This window comes from Haliotis rubra, unplaced genomic scaffold, assembly GCF_003918875.1.
Source record: "Haliotis rubra isolate DU_JTF1 unplaced genomic scaffold, ASM391887v1 Scf4, whole genome shotgun sequence".
Taxonomy (NCBI): domain Eukaryota; kingdom Metazoa; phylum Mollusca; class Gastropoda; order Lepetellida; family Haliotidae; genus Haliotis; species Haliotis rubra.
The window spans coordinates 1869452-1882991 of NW_025767079.1; the positions used below are offsets into that span (position 1 = coordinate 1869452).

At 37.6% G+C, this 13540-nt stretch overlaps 1 protein-coding gene and 1 long non-coding RNA gene across 2 annotated transcripts in view; one reads left to right on the forward strand and one right to left on the reverse strand.

The window, feature by feature from the left end:
* Positions 1-4550: 4550 nt before the first annotated feature.
* LOC124287075 (trifunctional purine biosynthetic protein adenosine-3-like) overlaps positions 4551-13540 on the forward strand; it is a 48632-nt gene continuing 39642 nt past the window's right edge. Inside the window, 6 exon segments of the mRNA XM_046723554.1 lie at positions 4551-4765; positions 8243-8387; positions 10335-10457; positions 11754-11901; positions 12798-12852; positions 12854-12913. Of these exon segments, the coding sequence (XP_046579510.1) occupies positions 4763-4765; positions 8243-8387; positions 10335-10457; positions 11754-11901; positions 12798-12852; positions 12854-12913 (534 nt within the window). The 5' untranslated portion in view covers positions 4551-4762.
* LOC124287167 lies at positions 6542-8189 on the reverse strand. The gene is made up of 3 exons (XR_006901198.1): positions 7435-8189; positions 6873-6931; positions 6542-6579 (listed from the first exon to the last, which is right to left on the reverse strand). It is a non-coding gene; the product is annotated as an uncharacterized LOC124287167 (long non-coding RNA).

Below are 13540 nucleotides of genomic sequence, written 5' to 3' on the forward strand. Positions count from 1 at the left end.
TCCTTCAAACAGTCTCGAAATGTCGTGACGTCATCTTTGCGCTCATTTATACGAAACTTGGGCTAGGGGAATTGTTCGACCATAGTTATCTCCCTTAGACCGTGGGATATCGGATCTATTTCAAGTGCAATATGTTGGAAATTTGTTACTGTGCCAAAAATCGATTATAAGTCTTTGTTGTACCTCAAACAAATTCATGTCCATGGGATTTTGTACCAAATAAAACGATAATAATTATAGATGCATGTGTCTACGCGCGCGTGCGTGAGTCGCTCGGTGATTTTGACATGTATAATACAAACATCAGAAAACATAAAACATTCTACCATGACTACGTGAAATACTTGAATTTGATTAATCAATTAATGATATCAGGCACAAACACAATTGAGTTGAAAAGAGGATATGATTTTATGACCGCTTCACTGCGCACGTACACAACACGGCCGCACTACTTCCGTTTGACCACCAACATGGCCGATATGAACAGAACAGACGAGAATGATTTCGGAATTTTCTTAATTGTCAGTTTAACCGATGTATATGGTCCGGAATTTGAAGAAAGCAGTGATGATGAGTTTGCGCCTCGCCAACCTTAACAGTTCAGGTAAATTGAACCCTCAGAAACTTCAGCATAAGTTATTAAGTTAACATCGTGGACAGAGCTATAAATAAATATCGTCTGCTTATGTGTAGGCCTGCCTATCTAAGGAACTCATCTCTTTTTGAAAAAAAATATGTCTTTATAAATATTCTAGTTCAAGATAACAAAATTACACCTTCATGTTCTACCTCATTTATTATGAGAAATCACAGAAAATGCCATCCCAGAACAGCCTACATCTGCACCAACAATGCCGATGAAGAATGAAACAACAATTTAAGTTGGGAAAACAATTCATTACAACGATTGCTCGAGTTTCGTTTACAATAGCATGATGAGGTCTGTCATAATAGAAAGCTGATTAAGATAGTCCACGGTGTAGATCTTACTTCTTCTTTTTTTCATTTTCTTTTTCTTTTTCTTTTTTTTTATTAAATTATCTCGTGAATAGGGCGACATTTCCTGTTTAAAAAAAGACAACAATAAATTATACCCACATACACAAGTTCCAGTGGCCGTTATGCAAAAACAGACGTGGCTGACCTCGACTCTATTTTCCTGGATGGCCAACCCAAATCAACACACTTGGTAGTTTGGATTTTTCAACGTGAGGGAAATATATAGATAATAAAACGTTTGTTAAAACTTTGTCTCGAAAATACAGTTCATGAACCTTTCCCCCGTATTAGCTTATGTTATAAGAATATTGAAACTCATTTACAATGTATAAGCACAATCATGAACAAATAATATTTAACTTAATTAATTAGAAAGCCTGGTAATAATACATCCATATTTATGCAAAATTAACAGCAAAATATTAGTAAAATGATAATTTTATAATTTTAATTATGATTTCTGGAGCTCTACCACTTTGTCATTCATAAGCACACAGAAGGAAGCGCAACCTTTGTTCTATAGTTCAACTAAAAGTATTGTTGCTGAATCCTATTTATTGATTTTCGCAATGAAGAAGAAGAAATTTCGTTTATATTGTTGTGTCACATGCTGAATTACAATAAAAGACGTTTCCTTGTTCCAGGGATATAGAAACATACATTCACCTTGGTTACATGATTAGCAGTGTGTGTGTGTGGAGGGTGGGGGTGGGGGTTGTTGTCCCACCCCACCTCCTTTCCCCCGAATAACATTTCCCTGGGGAGCAATTCCCCCTGTCCTTTTGACTTGACTTGAATTTTCCCCGCTTCTCCTGGATCCCCTGATTAGTATGGCGCAAAACGAAAGGGGTTGATCGGCATGTGAGTAGTCGAGTCTGAACCAGCATTCCTACCTCCTATACTGTAGGGGCGGTGGGGTAGCCTAGTGGTTAAAGCGTTGGTTCGTCACGCCGAAGACCCGGGTTCGAATTCCCACATGGGTACAATGTGTGAAGCCCATTTCTGGTGTCCCCCGCCGTGATGTTGCTGGAATATTTCTAAAAGCGGTCAAGAAAAGCCGTGTGTCAAGATTTGACCTTTAACATGGTGTTTTATACTGTCACGTATATGGTGTTCTTTACGGTATACTATAATAAGCAAATGTCATCAAATCCAGATCGTCTGAATCGTTCTGTTTCGTTTTTATTTACAGATTGAAATAGATGTGTGGGGTGTATGTGTCTGGTGTGGTCTCTCTCTCTCCCTCTCTCTCTCTAGATTAATGCTCATGCTGTTGGTCACTGGATTGTCTGGTAGATTAAAAATATCCCGTGTAAATAGCATAGTATATTGGTATTCTTGAGGGGTTTTATTACAAACTGCTATGAATACTTTAAATAACTGTTTCACTGTATGAATCTAAATGCACCATGTACGTTACGTATACGCATCTACATGCATGCATGTGCATGTGTTTAAACTGTACATGTGTCGACTTACAACAACAACAATACATAATACCAAATCTTTGGTAATAATCAATTTACCCTCTGTAATTTGTTTGATTTCAAGTGACGCCTCAGCCCTCACTGAGGCTGGGGAAAATCATGGATTTTTTCTTTTAAGGAGTTTGCATATGAAGAATACTTGTCTAGTGAGGAGAGTGACAACTCTGATAATGAATGACTTTGACCATGTGAATTAATGAAAGCCTATTTTAGGGCTTGACACTTTGACATATACCTTTACTTCACATGCAGTAGAAGCGAAAATTGGCAAAATGATCAAAAATTAGCCCTTTTGTTTTGTTACAATAACATCATTGTTCACCTCTTGGGGTGTTACCATGATAAAATTCCCCATTTGGCCCCAGGACATTGACATAAAGGGTCATGAGTCAGATTTTGGGCATCGGCTAAATTCTGTGACCTTTTGACCTCTGGTGACCTACTTGTCTACCCGATTTGCATATATTATGTACCATGTGAAAGGGAATTTAAATACCAACGTATTGAGTGGTAGTTTGGTGCGGTGGATCTACAGGGCATGAAGATATTGCAACATTTGTTTCCCCTACCCCCAAAAAAGGTGTTTAAAAAGCACGTCGGGTAACATTGAAAATGCTCGTAATAGGTACCTCGGGAACCAGTTTGTTTAATGTTAACATGCATTCTACTGAAGGAGGGACCCATGGCTACTAGAAAATACCCAAGAAGTAGACGGGGGTGGGGGTGTCATGTGGACCCCCGTCAGCCAATGGACAATTAAGAAGGTTGACATGTACTCCCATTAGTTAGACTCTTGCCTAAAGTCAAATATTTCAGAGTTTGTGCAGGAAATTGAAAAATACTAGATTCTAGTCATCACCAAGGTCTGATGTCTTGGAGATTCTCCAAGGAACGTGAATATGTTTAGTCTGATGAGCCGTCCATAAATTAACGCCGCCTTAATTTACCCTTACAGTATTTCTGCTGAATAAAATCCCGTGTCTATTTCGGAAAGACTTCCGCCCGTATCAGCAAAGCCAAATATCAAACTTGAAAATATAGCACCAACTCAGCTTTTATAACTTCCCCTCCATGTCAGTGAGATAGACCAGAAAGTGATTGTACATGTGACAGTTCGTACAAATTTGTTAGGTTATGTTTTATATTTGCTAATGTTGTTATTTCATTGAAACTGGCTGAAAGTTACATTGAGGAAGAACATTCATCAGTCTCACCCTACAGCCGTTTGTGGACGGAACTTTGCGCTTCCACGCATGTATTTGAAAAAACATTTGGCCCGTTCAGTTTAAACTGGAGGAAACACATCAGTTGTTAAATGTGTTTTAATTCTGTTTTATCCATCGTCAGTCATGAACATTCGCCCATGCCGGGCACTGTCACCCGTACGAGGTATTTCTAGAAAAAATTATCTTGAATTTATTTTTCGTTTGATCATATTCATATTTTGCACACATGCCATGAATCATCTCAGCTGCAAAGACATAATTTCCGTTATATTTTCCATTCAGTATTTCAAGAATGACCACACTTTGATTGATACGTGTCATGGTTATGACAATTTTTAACATGGCGGTCTATGGGGAAAGAATACAGAATGTTGTATATATGTTGGTCATGTAACTACAGAGTGGAAAGGAAGGAACATTTCATGGAAATTATGTATCTGTGGCCAAGATGATTTCCTAACACACTGCAAAATTTGACACCCAAATAACGAAAGCTGAATTAATGAAAATTATTACAGCTACACTAAAATAGCATGCAAGTCTATGAGAATTTTGCCGACTGACGAATACTTATGTCCCATGACTGTACATGACTGAGTTGTCTCCCTTCACACTTCGACTGCACGTGGTCGACAGCGCGAGGTTTGAGAACGTAAACACGGTGATTCGGAGTTCTTGTTCGTGACACTATAGACAAGGTAGAGTTTGCCAGCGTTATATATAGGTCTAAGTGAGTTTCCTAGAGTGATTACCATATTTTGTTTTATAATACAATACAGTAAACTTTGTTCCTGAAATGTTATGGCTGACTGCTCATACCATGCGCAGTGAAACACGAGTGTCCCCGTCAACATGTATGGGAACTGTGGCAGTTTCATTTCTGGAGGCGAGAATGATGAACTGTCAACGCTTTCCCGGTTCTGAAAAGCGTTGTCACATGGACGAAACACATCGAGAGCCGCAGTAGGGTCAGGCAGTTTACAGGACACCATCGTATTTCCTCTCGGCGAGGTGAAACCAGTCCCTTAGATTCATGACATGCACTGAATGGTGACAAAGGTTTTGTCAAAAGCATGAACCTCAATCTGTCTAACTGGTGTTATACTGTCGCGTTGTTGAGTGGAAATGTAATTGTTGGCAATAGACTTTGTGTTAAGTTAGAGAAACTGCTTGAAATTTATTTCAAAGCATGATCATATATCAGATGTATCATATCACAGGTTGCATGCCAATACTAGCACTACTCGGCATTAATGGGTACAAGAAGGACAAGTTGGCTCGGAGTCAGTATAATGTGTCTGAGTGGGGTATTCATGCTTCACTGCGGCATGGTATCTCAGTGGGCTAGCACTATAAAACCAGCTTAAGTCTGGGCTAGTACAAGCAGCCGCACATACACATACACACGCATTCACGTCTTCATATGAGCGAAATATTCTCGAGCACAACGTTAAAACCCAATTTCACCTCACCTTTGTGTAAATGGGTCGCAGGGTAGTTAAGTGGTTAAAGTGTTCGCTTGTCAAGCCGAAGACCGGAGTTTGATTCTCCACATGGGTACAATATGTTAAGCCCATTTCTAGTGTTCCCAGCCATGACATTGCTGAAAGCGGCATACAACTAAACTCACACACTCACATTGTTTATATGTGACTATGAAACAAGGAACTTCATGAATATGTGAATGTAGTATTGCCCCTTTGACATCTTGCTAATAGTGAATAACTTCTTTGAGAGGCATTTAAAAGTTGGTGCAGTAAGAAAGGATAACAATATATGGACAAACGTCAGGGGTTCAATATTTTTTTTAAGTCACTTGTCCTGACTAATTTTCCACTTGCCCTGATTTTCATGACATGATCATGATGATGTAATTATGAAAGAATATATCAACATGGTATTTGATGTTAATGTTTACTGGACTATTTATCGAGAAGTGATAAATAGCAAAGAAAGATAACTGTACTTTATTATCATTGCGAAATTCAGTAGCTACATTTTGAGCAGATATGAAGTGAAAGTTTATTTGCAGTTTGAAACCGTGAGCGAAATGAAATGAAACCTGACGTCGGGCGATGTGATTTTTGAACCCTTGAAGCGTATAACTGCTGTCAGTGTCACTGTAATAGATTAGTTGTTCATTCATATATTATCCTTCCTGACAGTGAATATTAAATATAACACAACTCTCCTGTATATTGATTACATCTACGTGTTGTGTCCTATGATGCCTGTGTAGAAACAAATAAAATGCAAGATGCATTTAGTTATCAGTTTTGTGGTTCTGTATCCACCCTGAGGGGCGGTTGACACATCCACCATTCTGAGAGACAACATGCTTCCTCTCAAAGAAGGTTAACCAGTCTGTAGGGCTGGCTAACTATGTAGATTACAGAGATAGACCATCATTAAATGAGTATCAATCTATTAAAAATAAATATCGAAGAAGTAACATATTTAGGCTTGGATTACCTACCTACTGGTACCAAAAATAAGGCATCCTCAACATATTTTATGAGCTGCCCATGAATAGACCTAACTTAGTGTATTTGAATTAAAACATAACTTCGTCATAGCCTAGTGGCTGCAAGAGTTGTATAATCCCAAGGGAGTTGAGATTGATAATACGAAGTGCCGTTGAGATTGACATCCCATCATCGAGGGAAAAACCTGTGAGCAGCCTAGCTGGAACTCGGCGCTATATAAATAGATTATAATAATAATAATAACAGTTAATGTACCATATTTAATGTAGCAGGGTAAGGGGTGGTTCCGTTCAATGAAGACCAACGCCTGCTGGGGAATGAGTTGTGACTTGTGCCACTACTTTATTTCTCAAATATATGGTTTGTTTTGTTTTCACCCTGTAACATAATAACAATAATCAATAAAACAGTCATATCACATCTATACTAATATAGTAGATTACACATAAAAGTTACAATTACTGATAATGGTCATATATATATCACAATATATTCAATTTAATACAAATTACTTGAACTGCATCAATTCCAAGAAATAAACACATGCAGTTCCGAAAAGGTATTATATGGATTAATTGCAGCAGCAAAATATTACAATATCAAGGGAAAACATATCTGTGGCAATGATATATACATGAAATATAAACACATTAAAAGGATAAAATACCTACCAAATATATGGTACTCAGGTGATATTACATTGTCCACCTTAGTGAAACAGCATGTCCATCTATAAGTGATATAACACACAATTAAGTATATTATGCTAACCTATTATATGTTTCATTATCATATATCATTCTTTAAAACAAACCTACTTAATAAACATATACATATACCTTACAGCACAACATTATGTGTTCTGTGATATTCTTATAAATATATACAATGAACAATTGTTAAAATAATATGATATCTCAAGTGGCACAAACATTACATGTACCACCAAGTAGACAACATGGCTGAAAAAGATGGCCGCTAAGCAGGCACACATGCTTGTGTGTCACCTGACTTCATAAAAGATTACAATTATTACTAATAAACTTATAATGAAAATGCTGATGCAGTAAACATGAAAATTATGCCTATAAACACAAAATATTTGACTTAAAATATATTCTTAAAACACATTCATACCTTCACATCACACATTTAATATTATAACCTAAGCAAGAATAATGTTTATGATATAACTTTAGGTAACAAATATTACATCCTACATAATGTTTAAACCTTGAACAGAGAGAAGTTGTAGACGAAAAAGGAGCGGAAATCAGACGTCTGTCAAATTGTCACGTCATATGTTTGAGGTGCCTTTCTTGTGCAGCTGTATGTGGTAAACTGACTAAAATGTGCTGATGTTAGTAAAGAAGAAAAGATACAACTTCAAACTGACCAATCAGAGATCAAGGAATAGCTTGCCCTCTGAGTTAAGAACAATAGAACACCCTGCTCTCCCACAATACTACAATAGGAGCCCAGGTCCAGCTTGGGGTAATCAAGCTGGAGACAAATACCAAACATACTCTAATAAAAACCTAATCCAATAAAACTACCACAACCAAACTGTTTAAAAATGATACCGTATTTACACAAATAAATAAATAAAATGTAAAATATGACACTGCCACATTAACTATGACACAATTTTCATATCAATAATCATTACTAATGACTTCCATCCAATAGTTTTCTGATTATCAATCTTTTAGCCAGCCCTACCAATTAGTAAAAAGGGAGCAAGCTCATATGTTGTTTCCCACAACACTTTATCCGAAAAACAGTTTTATTTAAAACACTCGATTGTGTATGGACCTTTTCACTACCTTCATTTTGATCCCCAAATCAGACAATAACTTTGAAGATGGCAAATAAAACTGTTCTTTCATGTTTAAGAAAGTTGACCCTTCTATAATTTTGTTTGCGATTCTGTGATATGTAGATGTAGGCTGAATTTGGACATTCTGAAGCCCTGTGATTTAACTGAAACTAAGTTTTATAATAAATCTCTTCTATCATCTTCACTTTGGATCTGTTCCAGGGAATGGAGAATGTGTTGTTGATAGGAAGTGGTGGGCGGGAGCATGCTCTCGCATGGAAACTGGCCCAGTCTGAAAAAGTCAAGTCAGTTTTTGTTGCCCCAGGCAATGCTGGAACAGCAAGTGATGGCAAAATCAGCAATGTTGGTAAGTTACAGCCAGTTTGGTTTACTTCAGTTCTTGTTCAATCGAGGGACAATAAATATTTTCCTCAATTTAGGAATGGAAGGTTGAGATGAATATTATTATTAACATGGGACATGACTCATTTTTGTATGACATAGGACATTATTTTAGTGGTAGGAGCCAAAATTGTCATCAATACTCTTGTTAGTTGTCTGGAGAGAGGTGCACAATTCTTACCCCTCCTAATGACAAGAGAGGTTCTCTCTGTTATATTGAGAAATAGGGTTCAGATGCTTGCCAAGTTAAGGTTGGTTCAGTATCTAAGAGGCTTGCTTCAATTCTTAAGTACTGTCGGAAATAGAAAAAAACTTTTTTTTCACATTTACATCTACAATTTATGAAGTTAATATGTGAAAGTGTGAAATATCTGTTAAACTAAGTTCGGCCTAACTACAGACTCAGTGGTAGGGAGATAGGAAACGTGAAAAAGGACTTCACTGAGGAGAGATTAGTGTAGAAGTGAGCAATGCGGGTTTTTTGTAAGTCCAAAGCGACTTATTGAGGACAGACCATGGCTTTATGCAAATTAGTGTGCGATGATATTGTATTTCAGAGGACACTTTTTAAATGCCTATTTTGAAACTAGACTTAGCTTCATTATAAACGATAGCTGACGTAAATACTAATAACTTTAATACTGAAACTATTAAGGATGTAGCTACCATGGAGCCTCACTATCACTGTAAAAAGAAACCAGAAGGAGGGGTCGTCTCAAAAGCAAAACCAGGACGAGTGTCACAGACGGTGGTGTGGGTTGTACTGGGGGATAGAGATATCAGCTAAGATAAGTAAATCCTCTAAGGAAATTAAACTGGGTGAAGTAAACGGCATGTCTTAACAATTAACAAATAATATCTAGTCCTGTCGATCTTGGGGTGGTCTTGTCACCTATATATTGTAAGACATTTAATACGATAGTTGATTTAAGCTTTTCTATGGGTATCATATTCTTTTACATATCTCAACATAAACATTATGAAAGACTCATGAGATGATAATCAATAGATGAGACATATTCAATACACATGAAAAAGCATAAGATATCTTTGAGATGACCCCTGTGTCTGTAGGCAGCACATGCTTTTTATGCCTGGCTGAGCGACCTAATTGCCATCTATAGTCTGATCACTTGTTTTCAGCAGCTATTGGTATTTTTCTAAGTTTTGCCCGATTTTACGAGTAAACATGCATTTCTGGATATCCTATTACACATCCCACTGAACGCCCAGTTAGTCCTATGTGGGTTATTTCAACATATGCTACTTGCAATTGTGTAAATTTTAGGGATACAGAGTTAGAGCCTAAATACAGTTTTTTTCTATTTCCGACAGTACTTTAGTTCAATTTAGGGACACTAAATATTTTCCTAAGGAATGGAAGGTTGGGAAGGATCTTATTTACATGTGACTCATTTTTGTAACTCTTAGGACATTAATTCAGTGTTGGGAGCCCAAATTATCATCAGTACACTTTGTTAGCTGTCTGGATTGAGGTGCATGAGAGGGGTCATGCAGCATTTTCTCACTGTATGATTAGAAATTGGGCTCAGATGTTAAGTGTTGTAGGAGGGAAAATCATCAACTTCTTCCAGGTATTCTGTGAATCTGTCTTTGTGTAAAATGTCAGGCAAGATAGGAGAACATCTGAGGACCGCTTTGTTTAAAATATATTTTTAAAATGCCACACCGGCTTTTCATTGAATACCAACCTCATGCTACATCATCCCCAGACCATAGGTGGGCTCAGACTAATATAAGTGGCCGAGGTAGACATGGATGACACACAGACACCTCAGGTTATTATTGCTTCAGATTGTAGATTGTAGATTGAAAAAGACAGTTTACCTGTTTTTAGGGTTCAAGTCTTTGAGACTGTTTGGTATATTAATATTTTAATGCAATGTTTCAGATGTAAATGTGAAAGACTTCTCTGCAGTGTGTGCATGGTGTAAGGAGCACAGTGTGGAGCTTGTGATAGTAGGTCCTGAGGATCCATTGGCTGCAGGAATTGCAGACACGCTCAATTCAAATGGTAACAATAGTAACATGTGATACTTAGTTATATTTTACACTTTCAAGATACTGTGAGTTATCATTCTGTTTCTAAATGTGTACATATACTCCCCATCAAAAGTTTAGACTCACTAGTGTACATGTAGCCACTTACTTCAGGCAACTGTTCTAAATTTTGAAAAATATTCCATACTGTTTAAAGGTGCTGTTTATACATGAACTGATGAATTGTAAACAAATTCATAATGTTGAAAAGATTATTGTCATGCGTTCAATAAATGATGAAACTTGGTTAAAAATGGTGAATTCTTATCAAAACTTTACCCCAAACGCAGCTGTTCACATGCACGATATTTGCATATACATTTTAGCAGTTTGATGCATGATCCTCGTGCAATTAATCTGCATAAGGTTTGCAGTTGTTTCCCCAAGTTAGTGGAGAAATTCATCTTCGCTGTAACCATATATACATACATAACATGTAGTGAATGTTTTAAGTGAGTCTAAACTTTTGATGGGAAGTATGGGTTGTCATTAATAGGAATAGCCTAAGTTTGAAAATTATGTGTTAAAGCTGATATGGTACTGATACCTTTACAGATGCAAAACACCGCCTCCGTGGTGTAGTGGTTAGAGCATCTGCCCGGGAGAGCGGAAGGTCGCAGGTTCGATCCCCGACCGCATCATACCAAAAAGACGTTAAAATATGGTATTTGTTGGTCCCTGCCTGGCGCTCAGCATTAATGGTTACAACAAGGACTGGTCGGCTCGGAGTCAGTATAATGTGTGCGAGTGGGGTATTCATGCTTCACTGCGGCATGGTATCTGAGTGGGCTAGCACTATAAAACCAGCTTCAGTCTGGGCTAGTACAAGCAGCCCCACATACACATACACATGCATGCACGTCGTCATGTGAGCGAAATATTCTCAAGCACGACGTTAAACCCAATTTCACCTCACCTCACAAATGCAAAACATGAAAAATAATCAAAACTTAGGAAATGAAAATAGAACTTTACATTTGATTCTAGCTCATCACGTATCAGGGTAGGAAAGGTTTAAGTGATGTATTGCTGGAGGTATAAGCATACATCTACTGTTTCTGACATAATTAACTTGGAACCCATTTTTACTTTGGCCTGTGTTTATGAAACCGCACTGTTGTTGTTATTTTTTATTTATTCCATTGTTGTTCTCACCTAACCTTAACCTAAATGTTCCATGATCCAAGTTCAGTTCTATTTCCTTTTTCACATTTTTACTCAGATTACATAAATGATCATTATTGTTACTTGGATCTTGTTGGTTCCTCAGGTATAGCATGTTTTGGACCATCAGCAAAAGCAGCTGAGATTGAGGCCAGCAAGGCTTTTGCCAAAGACTTCATGACCCGTCAAGGAATTCCTACAGCTCAGTACAAGACTTTCAACTCTGCAGATGAGGCTTGTGAATACATAAATAAGTAAGTTATTCAAATGGTTGGTCTTCTAAGTGATTGTTAGCCCAGACTCTGAAAATAGAATATGGTTATCATCCATTTAACATGAACCCAAGGTTTCTAGATGAGATGTAAAACAAGTAGGAAGGCTGAATATACAGGAGTACGAAGGTTGATGTCCCAAGGCGGCGGCAGTTGTCATAAAAGTTCCCTAACTGTAATCAGGGCGGTGGCGTAGCCTCATGGTTAAAGCGTTTGCTCGTCATGTTGAAGGCCCGTGTTCGATTTGCCTGTGTGAAGCCCATTTCTGGTGTCCGCTGCTGGAATATTGCTAAAAGCAGTCTCACTCACTCACAAGTGACAACTCTTCGGTTATCCAGAGTAATAATGTGCTGTGCTATTCATTGTTAACACTATGAACATACCTGGTGTGGAGTTTGGCACTATATAAATAGACACATAATTTTACAGCCCAAGGGAGATAATCACTGTCACAGATTGAAGGTGTTGATAGCTTACATGCACACTTAAGGGTTGTAATGGCCAACAGATCAAGGCTGATAATCTCTTACTCTCTCCCTATTATATATTAAATATATGACGGAATATTAAAATGATTACAGGATTTAAGGCGATGTGTGCTAAATCATGAAATGATTCAGAAATATGGAAAAAGATGGGACTGCAAATGTGTCAAATTATCCAACTTTTATGAATGTATTTCCTTGTCACCAGTCATCTCCACATTTTTCTCCACATTTTTCTTACAGGGGTGGGGGTTGTTTGATAGCTTAGTGGTTAAAGCGTTCGCTTGTCATGCCAAAGACTCGTGTTTGATTCCCCACATGGGTATAATGTGTGAAGCCCAATGCTGAATATTGCTAAAAGCTGTGTAAAACTAAACTCACTCACTCTTACAGGGGTGAGCTAGGTGAAGCTGTTGTGGTGAAGGCGAGCGGGCTGGCGGCGGGAAAGGGGGGTTGTGGTTGCTGCCTCCAAGAAGGAAGCTTGTGATGCAGTTAATACCATCATGCAGGTAATCTTGCAAGAGCAGAGCATGGTTCAGTATGGCGCGACATGTACTCTCCATTTTTCAAAGTGTGACAGATTTTCTTCTGCTGAAATTAACTCTGCCTGTACCTTTTGATTATCCAGACATAAAACATGACAATAATTATGTCATTTCAATTAATTGTTAATTCCATGTAAACTTGTATCAGTTTTTTACACAGACTTTTGAAAATGGGAGTCATGGTGACTCACAATATTTATTTTTGGGAGTCATTTTCAATACTTGGGAGTCATGAAAATTTTAATATTTCTTTATGTTAATCATTCTCGGTATGTAACTGTGTATGTCACACCACCAAATCAAACTACAGCATTGTTCAATTCAAAGAGCAAAGAGCCAGGATCACTGTCTCCTCTGAGTACTCTGGATTAATCTGACAGCTCTGTAAAAGTCAAACTATCATCGAATAATATCATTTTTTGCTTATCAAATCGATTTTATTGAACTGAATTGTCAGTGCCATTCATAAGACTTGCGTCAAGCTTGACTCATATATGATGATATTTTGAGAGTCGTTTACAAAATTGTTGCATCAAATACGCAGGAATCATGTGTCATGTAAAACCCTGCCTGTATACTGCCATTTTGATC